Below are 18,734 nucleotides of genomic sequence, written 5' to 3' on the forward strand. Positions count from 1 at the left end.
TTAATCGATCATTTTATCAATTGTATTTTCACATAAAGTTGTAATCTTGTTTTTCATCTTTTCCATTGAGACAATATTATATTCTTTAACAATATTTGCAATATGATATTGTTGTAGATATTGTTCTAGTCAACATATGCAATGCTTGATAAAATGTCTGTGTCAACAATTGGTTTATATGTTGAATAATTGCTTGATAATTATATATATATATTCCATATATGGATAGATTATTTTTAGCTTTACTCTATAAGTCTGTCTATTAAATTTTTGTTATGCTTCTTAGTGTTAGTTTGTTTCTTTATTTTGTATGATGTTTCTCAGCTACCTAAGCTGAATGTGTGGGTATGATGGTAGCATTGGATTGAATACTTTCGCTGGGACTTTTAGTTTATATTGTTGAGACATATTGTATGGTAAACAAGAGATATTTATTCTTCAACAATCTTGAGTCTTTGTTAGAACATAAGTATGTTATCCAAATTTTAAAAAATGTGCCTAATTCATATTCGTCGTGACTATCATAGATTGGCTGCAAATGCTCAATGAATAGATCATCGGCATGTTTGGTCCGATGACATCCTGATTTCCTTTTGGATGTCTAGTCTTTCAGTTGTATGACTTTATTATATTTTTATTAATGAAGTTTATTTTATCAACAAAAGAAATTTAAATATTTTATGGAACAAACTTTAGTTTTTACTAAAATGGAAGGTATTTAAATTGAGATTTTGAAGAATTTTATTGAACCATCCAATTGAATCATTGATCCGATTTAGGACTCGTCTTCTTGTGTTGCGGCGTATCCGGGTGTTGCGGCGTATCCGAGTGCGCATAGTGTGTGCCTGACCATGACGACCGCCATGGGTCCTCCTCCTCCCAGAACCTCTAACCCTACGTCAACTTCCGAACCCAAAACCCTAGACGAACCCACAACCTCCTCCTCCTCTTCCTCTTCTTCGTCTCCAGTTCATTCAGAAACTACAATGAAGCCCCCAATGTGCCCTCCTCCGCCCAAAGAGCCTAGTTCTTCAGAACCAAAGCCACCGGAACGCCAAAATGAAGCTCCTCTCGAAGAATCCGAATCAAATTCCGTGAACGCCGAAGTTGCGAAAACTAGTGAACCCGGTCCCAAGCAGAGCTCTGATGAATCCCAACGACATGTCGTTCCGTACACGATTCCCCCGTGGAGTGAGGCTCCCGACCATAATTTCTACTTTGAAGTTCTGAAGGAAGGTTCTATAATAGATCAATTCGATGTGTGAGTCCTTTCTTTTTTCCTCTCATTCTCTAAAGAATTGGACGTTGTGGTTGTTCATATCATTCATAGTGTGTAGCTGAATTTTAAGTTTTCATTCAGATATGAGAAAGGGGCTTACATGTTTGGGCGTGTGGACCTCTGTGACTTTGTACTGGATCACCCCACCATTTCTCGCTTTCACGCAGGTAGACTTTCATTTATTCCATTTTTTAGATGCCCAAATTCCCTTTTATTCACTCGCTTTGGGATAATTGGAACAGAGTTATAGCTTTGTATTTAAAAAGAACTCAAGACTGAGCTCAAATGCTCAACTTTTTCAATTATAAAACACTACATTATATGATTGTGTATCAATAATGTGTTATGACATGAATTTGAAGTGATTATTTGAAAGCTATTAACTTTGGCTTAGTAAACCTATTAATGTGGTGTTAAAGTTGGGGCAGAGAAGAGCTGTTAGTTTGGTGTTTATCAGTTACTCCAGTTTTGTGAGCTAAGCTTGTCCCTTCTTGGATCAGCTAGTTCCCATTTCCCATCATTGTAAATGATTTCCGCACTTTTCTACCATTGCTCACTTCCCACATCATTGTTAAGTGTTCCTACATTAACCGCAAAATTCTTGTGGGAAAAGATGTATTTTCCCTTTTATACGTGCGTGCATATATATATATATATATATATATATAATTTATATAGATCATCGCACACGCAGAAGAGATATTTAACATATTTGAGGTTTAAGATTTTGAAATATCTCTTCTGCTTGTGTGTGTGTGTGTGTATATATTTGATCTAGTTATATATTGCATGCTGTATTTCATATGTACATTTTCAGCATGTATCCATATGATTTCTTTGTTGGTGCGTATAGATACATATATATATATATATGAATTTTTGCTTTCTCTTGATCATGCTAAGTTGTTTTCTACATGTCAGTTCTTCAGTTTAAAAAAAGTGGAGAAGCTTATATTTATGATCTTGGTAGTACTCATGGTACTTTCATCAACAAGAATCAGGTATGCTGCGCAAACAATTCTTCTTACCCCTGCATTGTTAGTCTGCATCACGTTATATATCCTAAATTGGTATGTTATTTGATTGTAACTAAGAAATATTCTATAAATTTCAATTAGAGGAAGGAAGTTATATTTTATGTGGTTTAGATTTTATCAATCAAAGGATGGAAGCTATATTACTATAATAGGTTCTTCAAGTTTATTCTGCATGTACATAAAAAATTTCTTATAGTTATATTTGGTGTCTTTTTTGCAATCTATTTTCGTTGCCTTAGCCCTGTAATGTGTAATACGAATTGTCTCTTCTATTGCCTTGAGTTCAGGTGAAGAAAAAGAGCTATGTGGATTTACATGTTGGTGATGTCATTCGATTTGGACAGTACGTTATCTGTTCCCATTAAACGCTTACTTTATTTATTTGGATGATCACTAATCTATGTTTTCTTTGAATTTTGGACACTGGTTTATGTTTTTTTCTTCTCTCTTAATTTGTTTATACTAAGATGACTAGTATGAGCTCAACCCATATATCTGACCCTCTCCAACCTCCTCCCTCCTTTCCTAAAAAAAACAGTGTTAAAGTGTTGTGTGTGATCATGTAGAGTTTAGCAATTGGAAAATGAATTATTGTGTTATGTTGCTAAAATGCAGAGGGTCAGAGTAATAATTAACGGCAAAACCTCCAGTGAAGGTATTCCTACGGAGAACTTAACTAATAGGCACTGATGATATAGCATTTTAATTTAAAACAAGTATTAGAAGGCTAATATTCAGATTAGATTGCTAGTCTAATTTTTGGATACAAATTTTGAGTCAATCTTGGGAAGAGATATCAGATTAGTTTTCTTCTGATTTCCGCTCAGTAATTCTTATAGCCATTTGCGAATTTTAATTGTTAATTTTTAAAGTTGAAGATCAATTTGTGTGTGCACTGCTATATCAATGACCCCCACCTTCAACATTTAATTGAAGAAGTAATATACAAGTTTGAGCTATACTTGTATCATGCTTCTTTGACCTGAGGCTTGTTGCTGCACACTTGTTAAAGTTCAGTCATTTCACTGTTTATTTTGTACAGGTCATCCCGTTTGTACATTTTCCAAGGACCAACAGATTTGATGCCACCAGTAAGACTATTTCCATGTTTGTATAATTTCCTTAAAAGTATAAACATTTGTTGGACTATTTTTAAGTTTCTGTTCATTTATTTCTTTTTAATTTCAACAGATCACACAATGAATTTCAATAAAAATTTCATCGACCGAGTTCTGCTTTATTTGTCATCTTTTCCACTTTCGAGATTATTGCAGTACTGATTTTCATCTTTTACTAACACTGTGATCCTATTGTAGGAAGCCGATTTGGAGAGAATAAGAAATATTAAGATTCGAGATGAGGTGCTAGATCGGGAAGCTTCACTTCAACGAGCAAGACGTGAAGCATCTCTTGCTGATGGTGTCTCATGGGGCATGGGAGAGGATGCTATTGAAGAGGCTGAGGTTTATAAGCTTTAATGTCACTTTGTATTAGAATATGATTTTACATATCATTGCTCATTGAGTTACCGCAGGCATTATTTATTTTAGTTTCTTGATGGCCATACTAATTCATTTGGTACATTTAGGACGATGGTGATGAGATAACTTGGCAGACCTACAAAGGACAACTAACAGAGAAGCAAGCAAAAACCCGTGAAAAAGTTATCAAAAGAATGGAGAAGGTTGGTTGTTTGCTCTGTTGTGGTATGAAATGCCTAATGTGACAGCAGTACTTTTTTCCTTTCTGACGTTAAGATGAATGGTCCTCCCTTGTATTCTAGATCACTCTCTACAGTTTATTGCTCTATTATTAATACAATTACTATTGCTGTTTTGTTTTGCGTTTTTCTGTTATTGGAGATATATTATCCTCTTTTCTTATATGCATTTCAAACTTTTGTTTCTTTTCAAAAGATATTGATATTTGTGTGTGTATTTCAATGGTTTACTTGATCTAACTTTCAGTTTGTAAATAAAGCTAAAATTATTGAAAAACCTTTTAGGTTGATTGCGGAAGATTTATTACAACTGAACAATCAAGTCACATTTTTTTTCAGCATTTGTGGAATGTTCTTTTCATTTACTTTTGAAAACTTAAACTTCTTGCGAGGAATTGTTAGTTTATATACACAACTCAAGATTTTTAGTTTATGGCAATTTTTACTGATAATTCTAGTTTTCTTTTTGTAGATTTCTCATATGAAGAAAGAAATAGATGCAATTCGTGCTAAGGACATATCTCAAGGTGGATTGTCACAAGGGCAACAAACTCAGATTGCTCGAAATGAGCAAAGAATAACACAGGTAAAATTTGCATGATCCTTTGATTTTCATTGTTGATGTGGTTGTCGAAAAGTGGAAGTATGATTTCTTGGCTTTTTGACATTTATTCTTTTCATTAGTAGATCATGGAAGAACTTGAAAATTTGGAAGATACACTGAATGAGAGTATCCAAGAAAGTCTTGGTGCACGCACTGGGAAACTTTCTCATGGAAAGAAAGGAGTAACAGAAGAAGAAGATGAATTTTTGAGGTACATTGTTAATGACAATCACCTATTACTTCTAGATTCATGAGCTCTGAGATAGAAGGTTGTAGATTCTAAACCCAAGATTTGGGATTTGTGGTCTGGATTGCTTGTTTGACTAACATCATCATGGTTTTTATTTAACTGAAATATATGATGGCTAAGATATTTGTCACTAGGTGAAATTGCTAAATGCTTGTCGGTTTATTTAGAAATGATATTCATCTACTAATTAGTTCGTATAACTATTCATTTTTGTTTAGTGACGAAGATGAATTTTATGACCGGACAAAGAAGAAATCTTCCGGTAAAAAGGATGTCGAAAACCAATCAGTTGAAACTGCAGATACCCTTCTTGATAAGAGAGATGTGATCATGAAAAAAATTGAAGGCAAGAAAGAGATGATTTTGGCAGAGCAAAACAAAATAGCATCTGAAAAAACAGGAGAAACTGAAACTGGAGATGCACTTGATGCCTTTATGTCAGGGATTTCATCTCAGCTTGGTGAGAATTCTTATTTCAAAACCTAGTACCTTGATATACTTAAGATAAGCCTACTAATCCATAATGAGAAAGAAATAACGAGAAATATTTCTCTTTCTCTTCATTAAGGTATTTACTTGCAATTACGAAACAATGAAACACTTTTTGGTTTACCCCATATAGTTTGTGACTTTGGGAAAAAGAAATATTCATTGATTCTTTATCTTATTGGTCCTTATTATTTTCAAAAAGCTTTCAAGCTTTGGCCTTAATAATTACTATATCACAGATTATAATGTGCCTCAATGCTTGATTTTATAATTCTTTTTTGAAAAAAAAAATATTGCAGAAGTTAAAATAATTTTTATTCTAATCATGTGTTGTGGTTTATTCATATTTATGTTCAAACTAGGATGAACATAGATCAAATACTTACATTTTTATTTTATATTTTGGTTGGCAAGAACGAAGAACAAAACAACAGTGATTTTAATGTTTATTCTGCATTAGTATTATTAGTAGATCTCCTTTGTCCTAGATAGTCAACTCACTTTTCTTGGTGATTTTCTTACCTTGTCAGTGATTGATACAACCACGCAACTCCAGGAGGAATTAACAGCTCTCCAAGCCGATCTGGATAGGATATTATACCTTCTGAAGATTGCAGACCCAACCGGAGAAGCTGCTAAGAAAAGGGCTCTGAAATTACAAGAACCAAAGTCTATAAAATCTCAAACTTCTCCTCCTGCAGTCAAGAAGCAACCTCCTATAAAACCGAAGAAAAACGCTGAGCCTGAAAAACCAACAAGTGTCATTGATGAAAAAGTGGAAGCTGCAGATGAATCAGGGAGATCTGGCAAGAAGCCCGATGAGATTGAACAAGATGCAGCAGAGGTCGAAACTGCTGTTTATGTTGCTCCCAAGCCCCAATGGCTCGGAGCTGTTAACAACAAAGAAGATGAGGAGAATCAACGATTAGCGCCTTTAAATATGCAGGACTCTGATGAGTTTGTTGACTATAAAGACCGAAACAAGGTGTTGATCAATGCTGATGACTCGCAGATAGAAGTGGAGGAACCCAGGGTCGAAAATGCAGCCCCTGGTTTGATCATCAGGAAAAGGAAGCAAGTTAAAGAACTTGAGGGTAACAATGGTGCTCAGCAGACTACTTCTTCCACATCATCAGCTGAAGTTATGGCATTGGATGCTGTGGCATTACTGCTAAAACACCAAAAGGGGCGGTATGCATCAGATGAAGAAAATATTACAGAGATCCAAGAAACTTCAAAGGAGCATAAAAAGCCTAAACGAGTACTTGGTCCTGAGAAGCCTTCATTCCTTGATTCCAATTCAGACTGTGATGCATGGGTTCCCCCTGAAGGTTAGTGATTTTATTAAAGCATTGATATTTGGTCCGTTTTTTGCTCCTGTTTTTTTTTTTCAATATATAAATATCTGTGATTTAGTGGATTCATTTGTATTTATAATTGGGAATTTATGCAGGACAATCTGGTGATGGACGAACGTCCTTAAATGATAGATTGGGCTACTAACCCAAGTGCGTGTGATAAGCAAAAAATGACAGTTCATTGTTGTGAAGCTCTACAAACATGGCTGTTCTTCATTGAACAAATTGGGAGATTTGACGTAGCTCCAAAGTGTTTGGTGGCTCTGATGAGTGAAAACCTATTCATTGACTTGAAAGTTTTATAGTCGAGAAGTTATATGGTTATTCCACCAAAATAATCTTTTTTGGGATATGGTGAGTTCGGAGGAAGAACAGGGGAAAATACTGAGATGATAGATATAAAATAGTGGAAGTACTATGTAGACAGTTTTTTTACCGTGTAAAAATATATTTGATTATAACAAAACGGCATCTCATTTTACTGATATATTGTGGTTTTAACCTTCCAAGCTTTCACTACCGTTTATCGTCTTTTTTTTTTTTGGATTAAACTCAAGTTTATTTCATAACCTAAAACTAAAATTTAAACTCTTACAATCCAACCAAATGCCATAAATTGTGGATATTACAATTAACTACTAGATATTCTTAGGTAAAAAAAAAAAAAAAAAAAGCATATTTACCCTTGCGAGCTTAGCATTCTCCGACCAATTCTTAAATTTTATAGTTACCAAGCTATTTTAGATGCCTATTTCATCCCCCCAAAAAAAAACTATCTATTGGTTACAAACTAAAACGTGATATATTAATTTTAGTTATACTTAGTAACTTTATGCTTTGGTTACTTTTAAAATGTTACTTAATGCTTTTATTACATTATAGTAACTTGTATTTTAGTCACTAATTGGTATCTTCATTATTTTAGCTATTTTATTAAACATGACTTATTATTTCGGATACTTTATGATAACTTTTACAATTAAAAAACAACTAATTATTTCGGTTACTCTTTAGTAACTCATTGTGTTAATTACTTTTTAAGATGTCATATTTTGGACATATTTACAATTATGCTCAAAATAGAATTTCCAAGTAGTTACCTTTCAAGGCTTTAGCCTAGTTTCAACTACTAAAAATGCTCAAACAATAGCCCACAAATCTACATTTTTTTTTCTTTTTTTTTTGTCTTCTCCAATAAATTAAAAGTAGAAAATACCATTAGAAAGTGCTTACATAAATAATAGCAATGATAATAATTATTATTAGAATAAATCATAGACAAAAATAATGGTTATTCTTTTAAATAGTACACGTAAACTCTTTCCAAAAGTGCCAATGACATGCTTTGAGATATACACACCCCTTTTATGTTTTCTTTAGCCATAAAGAGGAATTGAGCTATAATATGATCTTTCCTATGTCAAACAAATGTTTCCTCAACACCACTACATGTTTAACTGGCTCATATTTACACACGAGGAAAAAAACAAGAGATACAACAATGGACCACCATGTAAACTCATCCCATCAAAAACATGTACAATATTATGGAAAACAGAAAACCTGGATCAGCAACCTTTTCTTTTTCTATAATCTTGGAAGAAGATGATAATGAAATTCTGCATCCCTTCATATGAATCTATATAACGAACGAACTCTATAAGTACTTGACTTTTTTTGCTGTATCGTCCTTGGATTCCTCCAACATGGCAAGAACATTCCGAAACTTATCCATCTCAGCTGTACAAAGGGGAATGTCTACTACTGTCTAGGTCTGAGCTCAAGGCTTTTTTGCAAAGTGAATGGACATCATACCTATGATAACTTTCTCACATCTGCAAGATAAGATGTATCTGGTGCAGTAGCATGTTCCTCGAGGAGTCTCTGTGCCCCTCTATTTCCCTTAATATTCATGTGCACAGAAGTATGGCTGCATGATAAGGAGACCGACAGATGCATGCCGTGGGCATTTGAAATGAGGAGAAACTCCTGTCTTGATCAGTTAAAGAAATAAGATGACTCTACAACATCCTTGAGATCAAAGTCACCGCGTTCGGGCAATGGGGGGAAGGTCAATGTAGGGAAAGACTGCTGAAAGCCCTCCAATAACTGGATGTAAACATAGGATGTATTAGAATAATTGGAAACATGTTTTCATATGGCAAAATGCAAATTTTGCATCTTTAATGTGGCATAAAATTTGATTTATTTGACATGAGAAGTCAAGAAGAGAGGAACTGTACATTCTCCAGTATTGGAGTCTCGTATAGTTCAACAAATTTCTCTCGAAGTATCCTGTTCATCTCATCCACATCGCATGCATGTGTCCAGTATGAATCATGAACTCCTGTATGATATGCCAGCACATATTATGATAATTTGAAATGAAATGGAGAAAATTAAGGCAGCAAACTAGATTGAAGCCAACGAGATCCAACCTGCAAATGTTAAGCCTGCCTTTCTGCAGGCTACTGCAGTCATCATCATATGAGAACCATCGAGCGAGTGAACAAAATTCGGTGGGAAAGCTGTTCTCTGCCTCCTGACCATGACCTAAAACATTACAGAAATCACATCTATTTAAGCCTTAAAAGCATTAAACATTTTCGATCTTTCCTTTATTTCATTCTCTGTTTATAAAAATGTATGTTTTTTAAGAAATAAATAATATTTTGTCATAAATATGTTAATTAGTTGAAACACAACTAAAGATTAAACCAATTAGGCAAGCCCAAGCCTTGCGGAAAAAAAAAAAATCAGGCAACCCAAAGATCAGTGGCATTGTTTCTGTTGTGATCATCCATCAATTGCTAAAGAAGTAGAAGGGGCCAAACTTATTTGCATGCTTCTAGCAAGGGTGTGCATGTCAAATCATGCCTACACATTCCAGAAAAAACTATTTCCTTAACAAGTACACTACCTAGAAATCTCCTAATGTACCTCTATTTAAAAGAAAGATAACAGTGATAAAGATAAATCTGCCAAGAAGTGTCTTTTTTATAAATCAATTTCAAGATTAGGCTCATACTTTGTAGAAAGAAAGCTTTTCAAAAAATGATAGCTAGGTCGGTTGGAGAAAGGAACTTTCTAAAATGAGAAAAGCCACGGAAAAGAAAGTCGGTTATGTTAACTTCAAATACATTGGTACTTAGGCCACAGTTATAGTTCTTCAGCAATAAACGCCTATGCAGATATTACACTATGTGGCACTGAAATACGGTGAACCCAATAGTCATTCTGTGCCATGGATGTCAAATAATACAATCTAGGGATAGTCATGGGTCATGAGTGTTGGCAGGTGAGTAATGTTATTTAAAAGTAAAATAAAATAAAATAGTTCTGATAACAAGAAATACAGTTGCACTAATACCTTTTCTGTTTCTCGCTGTATTGTCAAAATCTGGAGGGAAGTTTTTATCTGAAAAATTTGACGAAAAATTGAGTTCAGTAACTTGACATGACTAGATGACTCCTAAGAATAGGATTAAGAATATTTATGACTTTTAACAATAACAGAAAATCTTCCAGCACTCACAAACTGCCTTCCTAATTTACGATAAGGTTGCACAACGGGAAGTCCTAGGGGAGTTGTCCACTGTACTGGTTCATTTTCAGATGCAATGATCTGTTCATTTACAAGTTTATAATTACATTCTGAAGTAGATAAAAAGTGAACAAGATTTTTAATATGTAACGTATACTTTTACTATTGAGAAATTGGTACACACTTTAGCACAATCCCCAAGCCAGCTCATGATACCGCGTGCAGCTTCAAACATCTCACCTAAAGCAGCTAATGTGGTCTGCACATAATAAGTAATCTTGTACGTAAAGATTAAATTTTTGAGCACAAATATACAAACTTCTGTTTGGGACAAAGCATTTCCAACAAGAAACAAAAGAAATGAAGCAAGAATAATATGGAACATCTTTCTTTTACCTTCGCAGCATAACAAGAGTAGCCAAAAAGCTCTTCATCATTTGCAAAGTCACTTCGTTCCTTCAACCTTCTCAAGATTTGATCCCTAGCACCGATGTACGTGACACCATATACTGATGTCATCACTGTCTGCTTCACCAACTTTCTATCCACCTGGATGATATACACCATGAGGGTAAATGATCAATTATAAGAAGTCTGACAAGCGACAAGGCAATGGCATTCTTTAAATTATTCATACAAGCTTCTCATGTAAGACTCTTAAATTAGGAAATGAATCTTGTCATAGCAATTAAAATGAAATCAATTCCAAATAAGAATTCTTTGAAAATGTAAAATTACCTGATTAATTAATACTTTCGCACGCAATGCATCTGGAAAAATTGCAGGATCCATTTGTGCGTCCCTGCGTATAATTTCCACAACCCTGCAATCCAAGTATGAGCTTCCCAAAAATAAAATTATATACTTGAAGCATGTTTCAACACTGAGATGGTACAGAAAGGTTACCTAGCTGCTATTCCTGAGTAAACATCTGCAGGCTTATCTCCTGCAACCAGATTCACAGCAGCTGCTCCCAACTGAACAGAGATAATTCAATAATAATAATAATAAAAAAGAACAGACGTCTTAAAACGAAGCTTTGCAACTTTGTGCTACTAAAATTTCATAAGCACGGAGAGGGTGTGTGTGTGTGTGGGGGGGGGGCAGATCCCAACAAAATATGGCAAGTCACTTAGGTTTAGAAAAAGCATTCTACTACCATTTCAGGGAATGCCCTGCGAGTAGCAACAAGCTAACCAGGAAACCTCTTAAAACCCACTAGCAGCCTCTCACCCACCCTAATTGTTAGAAGCTTATAATTATATCCTATCAGAACTTTATGTTTTACTATAAAATGCAATATAAAGTGAACAGCTAAATATTTAATATATGCTCAAAAACTATTTTTAGTTTCCAATTGTCTTTGAAATTACCTTGTCTCTTCCGAGGGCAGCATAGTGTTGCAAACCGTTGCAAGAACCATCCTAGATGACCAAAAAAAAATGAAATTTTAATAATACAAAGGAAATATGTAATTTTACAACCCTGTATTTTGCTTCAAGACCCACTCACACCCTTGTAATTTGTATATTACCAAAATAAATGTCTATAGTTGTAATTAATACAAAATACTCTCATTGAATTCAGTTTTGATAAAAAAAACGAATTCAGTTTTGATCAAAATTAATTACAATAAGGCAATAATATATTAAAAAAACATCATTTTCCTTTTTTAAAAATAAACTATTATAGAACTGTTTAGTTTAAATAATTATTAAAAAAACATTTTTTTAACAATTAATTTATATACCTTTAAAACAGGTCACATAAAACTAGTTATTACATGCTATTTCTTACAAGTATTGGAAAACCATAAAAAATGAGCCCGCAAGAGTTCAGGGACAGTTTGTCAAACTGAAGCTAAGGCACTCAAGCATGAACAAGTGCCAGATCTCTTCTAGCTTTACGAACATGACTCAGACACTCTTAGAGACTGCTTATTGATTTTACTCACTGTTCTTGAAGAATCAAGACAGAATTCTAACACAATCAACAAAGAGTTCAAAAGAATACCAACTAAATTACCATAGAGGAATACCTGGTGCACATGGATATGTGAAATAAAAGTTTCAGGTGAAGAGCTTCTCAAAGCTTCAGCAAGGTTAATGCATACAGCTAAGCACTGAAAAGGATCTTCTGCATTCAACCACCATTGATTTCCTTCTAATGGTCTGTCTGCAGAATCAAATACTTCATCCAAATGATTCTCAGTAAATGCTATTCGACCCTCAAGAGATAACTTGTCAACACCACCAGCATATAAATTAGCTAAGTGTATTTTCAGCCAATGCAAGCCTGATTTTCCCAAAGGACGTCCCTCTGCAAACTCCAAAATACCTCGGCACAGATCTGAACCAAGATGATTTAAGTATGGGTGCATGGGGTATGCACGGCCTCGAAAGTCAACATTGTGTGGATAGAAGAAACCTTCTTCATCCTTCATTTTGCGTGCTACCTGCTCAACAGTAAAATGAGTTTTCATTAATTCCTTTAAACAAATTTCAGTAACAGTCTAGAAAAGTGAAAATAGATCTTACCGCAAGTTTAAGTTCTATGTCGCACCGCTGTGAATATCTCTCTCTATTCACTTTTTTAACAGACCTAACATCCCATTTCCATTTCTTTATTAGTGCTTCATCTTCAGAATCTGGCTTCTCTGGTAACAAAACCTGCATTGTAGAAAGTTCAACAAAAGGAGAGTTTCAAAATCACTTCAAAAGGAACATACTGACTGAAACAACACAAGACTAAATTCAACAACTTGCAGTAATATAAAGACCTTTGAATGTAGCTGAGCTACTAAATACTAGAAAATTAAAGAAATACTGACTGAAACTACACAAGACTAAATTCAACAACTTGCAGTAATATAAAGACCTTTGAATGTAGCTGAGCTACTAAATACTAGAAAAATAAAGAAACACTGATAATATAGAGAAAATTACATCATTCCGATCCACCAAATCAGCAAGACAGCCTCCGCTAGCCCATATTCTCTCCACAACATTAAGAACCCTTTTATTAACTCTCCATCTAGTATTCCCGAGAGTATCCAAGGCCTAACAAATAGTAAGAACAAGAAATTAACACTCCATAATTTGTTCACCATTACTTAGGATAAAGGATTTTCAGAAGTGAGGGGAAGTCATGCAGCACTTGGATTCACAAACCTCAAAAACTGGTTCCAGTTGCTTCTTTGGGACCCTTTTGACAGCTTCACGCTGTTGTCTCACACCATGAGTACGCATAATATAGGATGGTAAGAACAAGTGCCCACCTTTGTCGTAACTGGGAAAGAAAAATGATCACATCACATTAAAAAATGGTTGACCAATCAAACAGAAGAAACAAATACAAAGTTGTGATATTCCACAAAATATTTTAACCTATTAAAAAGTCAATTTTAGGATTTTTTGGGTTGATTGCCCACAACATCAAACATGGATTGAAAGCTAATTTTCACTTTCTGAATTTGAATGTTGCTGCTTAAAACTGTAAAATCAAACTTCATTCAATTTTTTTTTTGGAATATGCTATAGTACCTACCTACCAACCCCAGCCTGAAAACTACAAATTGGAAAATGCTAAAATAGCCTCTACTACATTTCAATTTATGTCTTGATAACCAAATACTTTAAGGTTCAAAATTTTATCACTAAATGACAGATTGACAATCAAGAAGTAACCTAAGATTACAACAAAAAACAAACATCAAATCAAAATATGATGTTTCCACCAATTTTCTGAAACTAAACTCAATGTACTGATTAAATAAAAGAAGTTAAGTACAATATAGCTATGTGGTTGCAGAAATATGAAATACCATACCCAGTCCATTTAAGTGGGGGTACCAACATAGGCATATAGGGCATCACCATGTGTCGTGCCTGTTTGAACAAATGGAATAATTTCAGTTTCAGAAAGAGAGCACTAACTAAACCATAATCTACAAGCTAAGATAACCACAAGAAGGAACCCAAAGAAATCCCATAAGATAAGTTCTTTGGCCAAAACGCATAAATAATCCTATATTCAAGTAGTTTAGGTAGCATGCAACTTCAATTTCTAATAAATGGGGTTTACTTACAGTTTTGTCGAGCCCTTTGAGAACTAGGGGGTCACATTGAATGATACCACATCTTCTGCCAGATTTTCTGTGAAAAGAAAATTTCTGAGGCACAATTCTAGGGAACCTGGGAATACATATCTATCACTAAACCAGAAGAGTAATCTTACTTTGCCTCATTCATCACAGTCATAAATGTGTGCACAAATGCTGGTCGTATATCAGGTGGGTCGTCTCCCAACTGTTCACCACGAGGTTGTATATAAGCCGTTTGAATCAACAATTCAATTAGACGAGTTCCAACCTGAAAATATAAAAGGGAAAGAGCAACATTTTAAAAAGCCTATTAACTGCTTTTTAAGCCAGACACTATTAACTATTCAGCAGAAATTGCCAACGGAATACAAACCTTAGCCTTGATTGCATATCCCCAGGGTTTTGAAGCATCTTGTCCGTTCACCACCTGTCTCAGTGCTCGCAGTTTCTGCTTTTTCATCAAATCGGTGACTTTTTTCTTCAGCTTATCTTCTTCCCTAGAGTCAGACTCCCCTTCATTTTCTTGGAGTTTATTCACCTTTTTCTTGTCTCTTTTTTCCAAGAATCTGTGGATTTTGACCTGACACATTCATGAAGTAAAGATGCATCAGAACTGCTCTTAGAATAAAGAGAACGAAAGGGCAGCAAGATTACAACAGTGTAGTGTGTAAATTGTGAAAAAACCAACTTAAGGGTAAACTCTGTGAAAAGTTAGAAACAACTATAACGTAGTTCCAAATCTTGGAAACAGAGAAAATGACATTTAGAAGCGCCTCACATGTTTTTAAGTCTATATCCAAGTCAAACAAAAAAACTATGAAATAAAAACAAAACAGGGTTTAAGTAAATTAAATCATAAGCATGCTATTATTTAAATAAAGCAACAAGTGAGAGAATGTATTAATCGGGTAGGAACTGCCATGAGATAATTATGTTCCAGCAAGAAAAATTTAACATAATACTGCTTCCCAGAATGGCAATGGCATAAGAAACTTAGCAATGATTAGTTAACCAAGTAGTAAGGTTCAAAACAGTTCGACAACAGAGAAAAAAAGAGAAAAACAAGTTCAAACCTCCTGCTCAATAGCCTCACCAATGACGCACGCAGCCTTAACAACCCTGGCATGGCCATGTTCCGATCCTGTCATCAACAACCCTATCAACTTATGCATTGTTATAACTGCCATCATTTCTGCTGGTAGCTGATGAAAATATGGTGCATAAGCAGTCTTGTTCTTCCCCAGTCGGCATGCTTCGTGCTCCTTCTCTATGGCATTGCTGAAAGGCTCGAACCAACCAAGGAACAAAGACTTCATGTATGGCAAATTTGGTGCCAGCTTTTGCTTACACATGTCCATCAAAAGCTCCTTGTACTCCTTCGCCGCCTGTTCCCATGCTTCTGTCTCAATCTTCACTTGCCTTTTCTTAAGAGCATCATACCTTCTAAGCGCCATTCCGGTAACAATCCTCTGCCGTCTCCGCCGCCTATGTCCGACCAGCCTCTTCTCCTCTTTGCCCATTTCCTGCAACAGCTCGTAAAATTCGTCATCAGCCGAGATGTCATCTTCAAGGTCCGTGGAAGAAACCGCCTCTGCCACGCTCGCATACCCTTTGGGACCAAACCCATTAAACCCAGTAGGGTTTCTCAAATAATCAAAACAGAATCTTCCCATAGAATCGTCTCCCAACAAAGTTTTCCCTTTTCGACCAAAACCCATTCCGCAAGGCACATAACTCGAACTGGGAATCAGCTCAAAGGGCCGAAACTTGAATTTATCGGTGTAATTAGACTCCTGTGACTTTCCCAGAAAACAACGAGAAGAAGAAGAAGACTGAGAATGGAGACGACAATTGTGATTTCTCCTAAAAACTAGCTTGGCATAATTTTTCCACATTAGTGTGGATATATCCGATGGGTTTCTGCAAAAGAAGCTTGTGGATTTTGAAAATGGGGGAATACGGTCGAGTCCGTTGGTGAAATTTGCAGAGATTAATGGGGGTATGGCGCTGGACATTAATTTACAGATAAAATTCGAGGAAATTCAATGGCGAAGTTGGAGATGATGGTGGGATCAGGGGAAGTGGGTCCAAGAAGGAACTCACTAACAAAATAATTCATAGGGTGACACTGTGAGAGAAAACAGAAAAAAAATGAAAAGGTAGCGACCGAGGAAGGAAGACGCCGCCTTAAACCCTCCTTAAACCTTTGTTCTCATTCTTATTCTTCTTCTTTCTTTTGACTGTTTTCAGGATTATCATTATATGAATAATATTTGAAATTTTTGTCTGACAAAAACTATCGACATGTCCGATACCTAAATCTAAATGTAAAGGTTTTTTTAGTAACTGAATATAATATATATATTTATATATATATATATATATATATATAAAAGAACAATATTAAGTATTTGTGAGCTGTTTTAATCATCACCTACGGAGCCAATGTTCATTATCAAAACTTAGTACACAACCTACCATTTTGGGGTCAAAATAAGTTACGAGAAAGCATAGAGATACAGAGAAAAGACACTTATGTATGTTAGAAACACATGTGAGGATTCATACTCTAAGTTACATGGAAATTTGTGTCAGTTAGAGTAGAAGAATCCATGTATAATTACTGATTTTGTAGCCGAAGATGGTCGTTTATTGTATTTTTTCTTTTCTCTTGGTGTTTCTAGGAGGGGATTCTAGTATTGTCGTCTTGTCATTTGTGTGGACAACACATTCTTGAAGAATAAGTATGGTGGCCACATGCTCTGTGTTGTTACGTTGGATGCGAACAACCATTTGTTTCCAATTGCGTTCGAACTGGTGGACAGTGAGAACCATAACTCTTAGACTTATTTCATGAGAAAATTGAAGGAAGTCATAGGGAATGTTGACAACCTAGCCTTTGTATCAGACAGACATGCAAGCATTATTCATGCTTTGGAGGTTGTGTTCCCATATGCCTACCATGGTGCTTGTTACCACCACATCTGTATGAATGTGGTGACAAAATTCAAAACCGACCACTGTCAAGACATCATGGGGTGTGCAGTGTACGCGTATCGAAAAACAGAATTTCACAAGTTCTTTGAAAAAATTAAGGTTATTGATTCTCTCATTTCTCAATATCTTGAGGGAATTGGTTTTGAAAGGTGGACTCGTGCTTATTTTCTCGGAAATCGATACAATATCATGACGAGCAACTACGTAGAAAACTTTAACAATAAAACCAAGAAGGCAAGGAGTTTCATTTTGCCACTTTTCTTGAATTCATACGATTCACTCTACAGACGTGGTTTGCCGATATACGTGAAAAAGCAGCAAAAGCAACAAGTGTGTTAGCACCACTGATGAAGGTAGATTTGAAGCAAATGGGTTTGAAAGCAAATTTCTTAGATGTCCAAGTCCTTGATCATCATGAATTTCTTGTGGTTGATGGTGATGGTGATGGTGAGGTGAATTTGGACACAAAATCATGCTCCTGTTGCATGTTCCAAACCATTGGGATATCGTGTGTCCACGCATTTGTTACAGCCAGAAAAAGGAGCGTAAGCATCTACTCATTGTGTTCCCCTTACTACAAAATCGAGTCATGGAGGGAAACTTATAAGGAAACTATTTACCTTGTTGGTAACGAGGATGAATGGGTGATCCCTGATCACATCAAAGATATGGTTGTCGGCGTCCCTGTTGAGAAAAATCATGTAGGAAGGCCGAAGAACAACTGCTATCCTTCTAGCGGGGAAAAGGTCGTCCATCCTAAGTGTAGTAGATGTGGTGGTAGTGGGCACAATGGGAAGTCATGTAATGCTAGGATTTAAACATTATCCTATCAATGTGTTGTTATTTTGTTGTATGCAAACTTCTGGTGTATGAATTGATGTCACCGGGATATTGCTGTTATTTCTTTCAGGTTCTTCTACTGTTATTTTCTTGGTTTTGATCTAAATTAAAAAAAAAAACTTAGCAATTTGTAGTGTCGCAAAATATTTACTTAGCTAGCTAGATAGTAGTAGTAGTTAATATTAGTTTGTAGTATGTTAGATTCCGTGGATTTTGGTTCAAGTCGGGACTTAGTTGGAAACTCATAGCAACAGCTATGGATTTTATAAGTTTAACCTATAGTTTAAGACTATTAATTATAACATAAGGTTTGATTAATATTGCTGGTTCTAGAAATATATTTATTATAACCTATGGTTTAGGTAGAACTATTAAGAGCATGACACTTGTCATAATCATGTTTATTAAGGATTTCTTTAGTTCTTTAGTTTTCTTTTCAGATCCTAACTCTTGTTTATAATTCTTGATTAGGTGTTTAAGTTTCTTGAAAACTTAAGGTTCTTTCGGTAAGTTT

The 18,734-nt window shown here is 35.2% G+C and overlaps 2 protein-coding genes across 3 annotated transcripts; one reads left to right on the forward strand and one right to left on the reverse strand.

The window, feature by feature from the left end:
• The first annotated feature begins 463 nt into the window (after positions 1-463).
• LOC133817822 (uncharacterized) lies at positions 464-7,224 on the forward strand. The gene is made up of 13 exons (XM_062250429.1): positions 464-615; positions 780-1,261; positions 1,361-1,446; positions 2,201-2,280; positions 2,604-2,659; positions 3,359-3,407; positions 3,633-3,779; positions 3,905-4,000; positions 4,509-4,622; positions 4,724-4,851; positions 5,109-5,350; positions 5,910-6,710; positions 6,833-7,224. Exons 1-13 carry the CDS (start codon positions 598-600, stop codon positions 6,880-6,882), a joined length of 2,349 nt encoding a protein of 782 aa, XP_062106413.1. The 5' UTR covers positions 464-597; the 3' UTR covers positions 6,883-7,224.
• Positions 7,225-7,975: 751 nt separating this feature from the next.
• Positions 7,976-16,651, reverse strand: LOC133817823 (DNA-directed RNA polymerase 2, chloroplastic/mitochondrial). 2 transcript variants are annotated; one of them, XM_062250431.1, is made up of 19 exons: positions 15,457-16,651; positions 14,757-14,963; positions 14,518-14,651; positions 14,369-14,435; positions 14,110-14,168; positions 13,452-13,569; positions 13,227-13,340; positions 12,819-12,950; positions 12,320-12,736; positions 11,655-11,705; positions 11,188-11,258; positions 11,020-11,104; positions 10,678-10,830; positions 10,466-10,540; positions 10,273-10,362; positions 10,108-10,155; positions 9,176-9,290; positions 8,981-9,084; positions 7,976-8,846 (listed from the first exon to the last, which is right to left on the reverse strand). In XM_062250431.1, exons 1-19 carry the CDS (start codon positions 16,396-16,398, stop codon positions 8,736-8,738), a joined length of 3,093 nt encoding a protein of 1,030 aa, XP_062106415.1. In that variant the 5' UTR covers positions 16,399-16,651; the 3' UTR covers positions 7,976-8,735. The 2 variants fall into 2 exon arrangements, with proteins under 2 accessions (XP_062106415.1, XP_062106416.1); XM_062250432.1 differs by having other exon boundaries at positions 15,477-15,757.
• Between the last annotated feature and the right edge of the window lie 2,083 nt (positions 16,652-18,734).

Source organism: Humulus lupulus, chromosome 2, assembly GCF_963169125.1.
Source record: "Humulus lupulus chromosome 2, drHumLupu1.1, whole genome shotgun sequence".
Taxonomy (NCBI): Eukaryota; Viridiplantae; Streptophyta; class Magnoliopsida; order Rosales; family Cannabaceae; genus Humulus; species Humulus lupulus.

What these genes read in the sequence shown, in the direction of transcription:
- LOC133817822 (XM_062250429.1), top strand. An exon ending in CATTTCTCGCTTTCACGCAG is followed by an intron (nt 1,447 to 2,200) that starts GTAGACTTTCAT and finishes TCTACATGTCAG; the next exon opens with TTCTTCAGTTTAAAAAAAGT. An exon ending in TGCATGGGTTCCCCCTGAAG is followed by an intron (nt 6,711 to 6,832) that starts GTTAGTGATTTT and finishes GAATTTATGCAG; the next exon opens with GACAATCTGGTGATGGACGA.
- LOC133817823 (XM_062250431.1), bottom strand. Translation starts at nt 16,398, where the DNA reads ATGTCCAGCGCCATACCCCCATTAATCTCTGCAAATTTCACCAACGGA. An exon ending in AACTGGAACCAGTTTTTGAG is followed by an intron (nt 13,341 to 13,451) that starts GTTTGTGAATCC and finishes ACTATTTGTTAG; the next exon opens with GCCTTGGATACTCTCGGGAA. An exon ending in ATTTGGTGGATCGGAATGAT is followed by an intron (nt 12,951 to 13,226) that starts GTAATTTTCTCT and finishes TCTACAATGCAG; the next exon opens with GTTTTGTTACCAGAGAAGCC.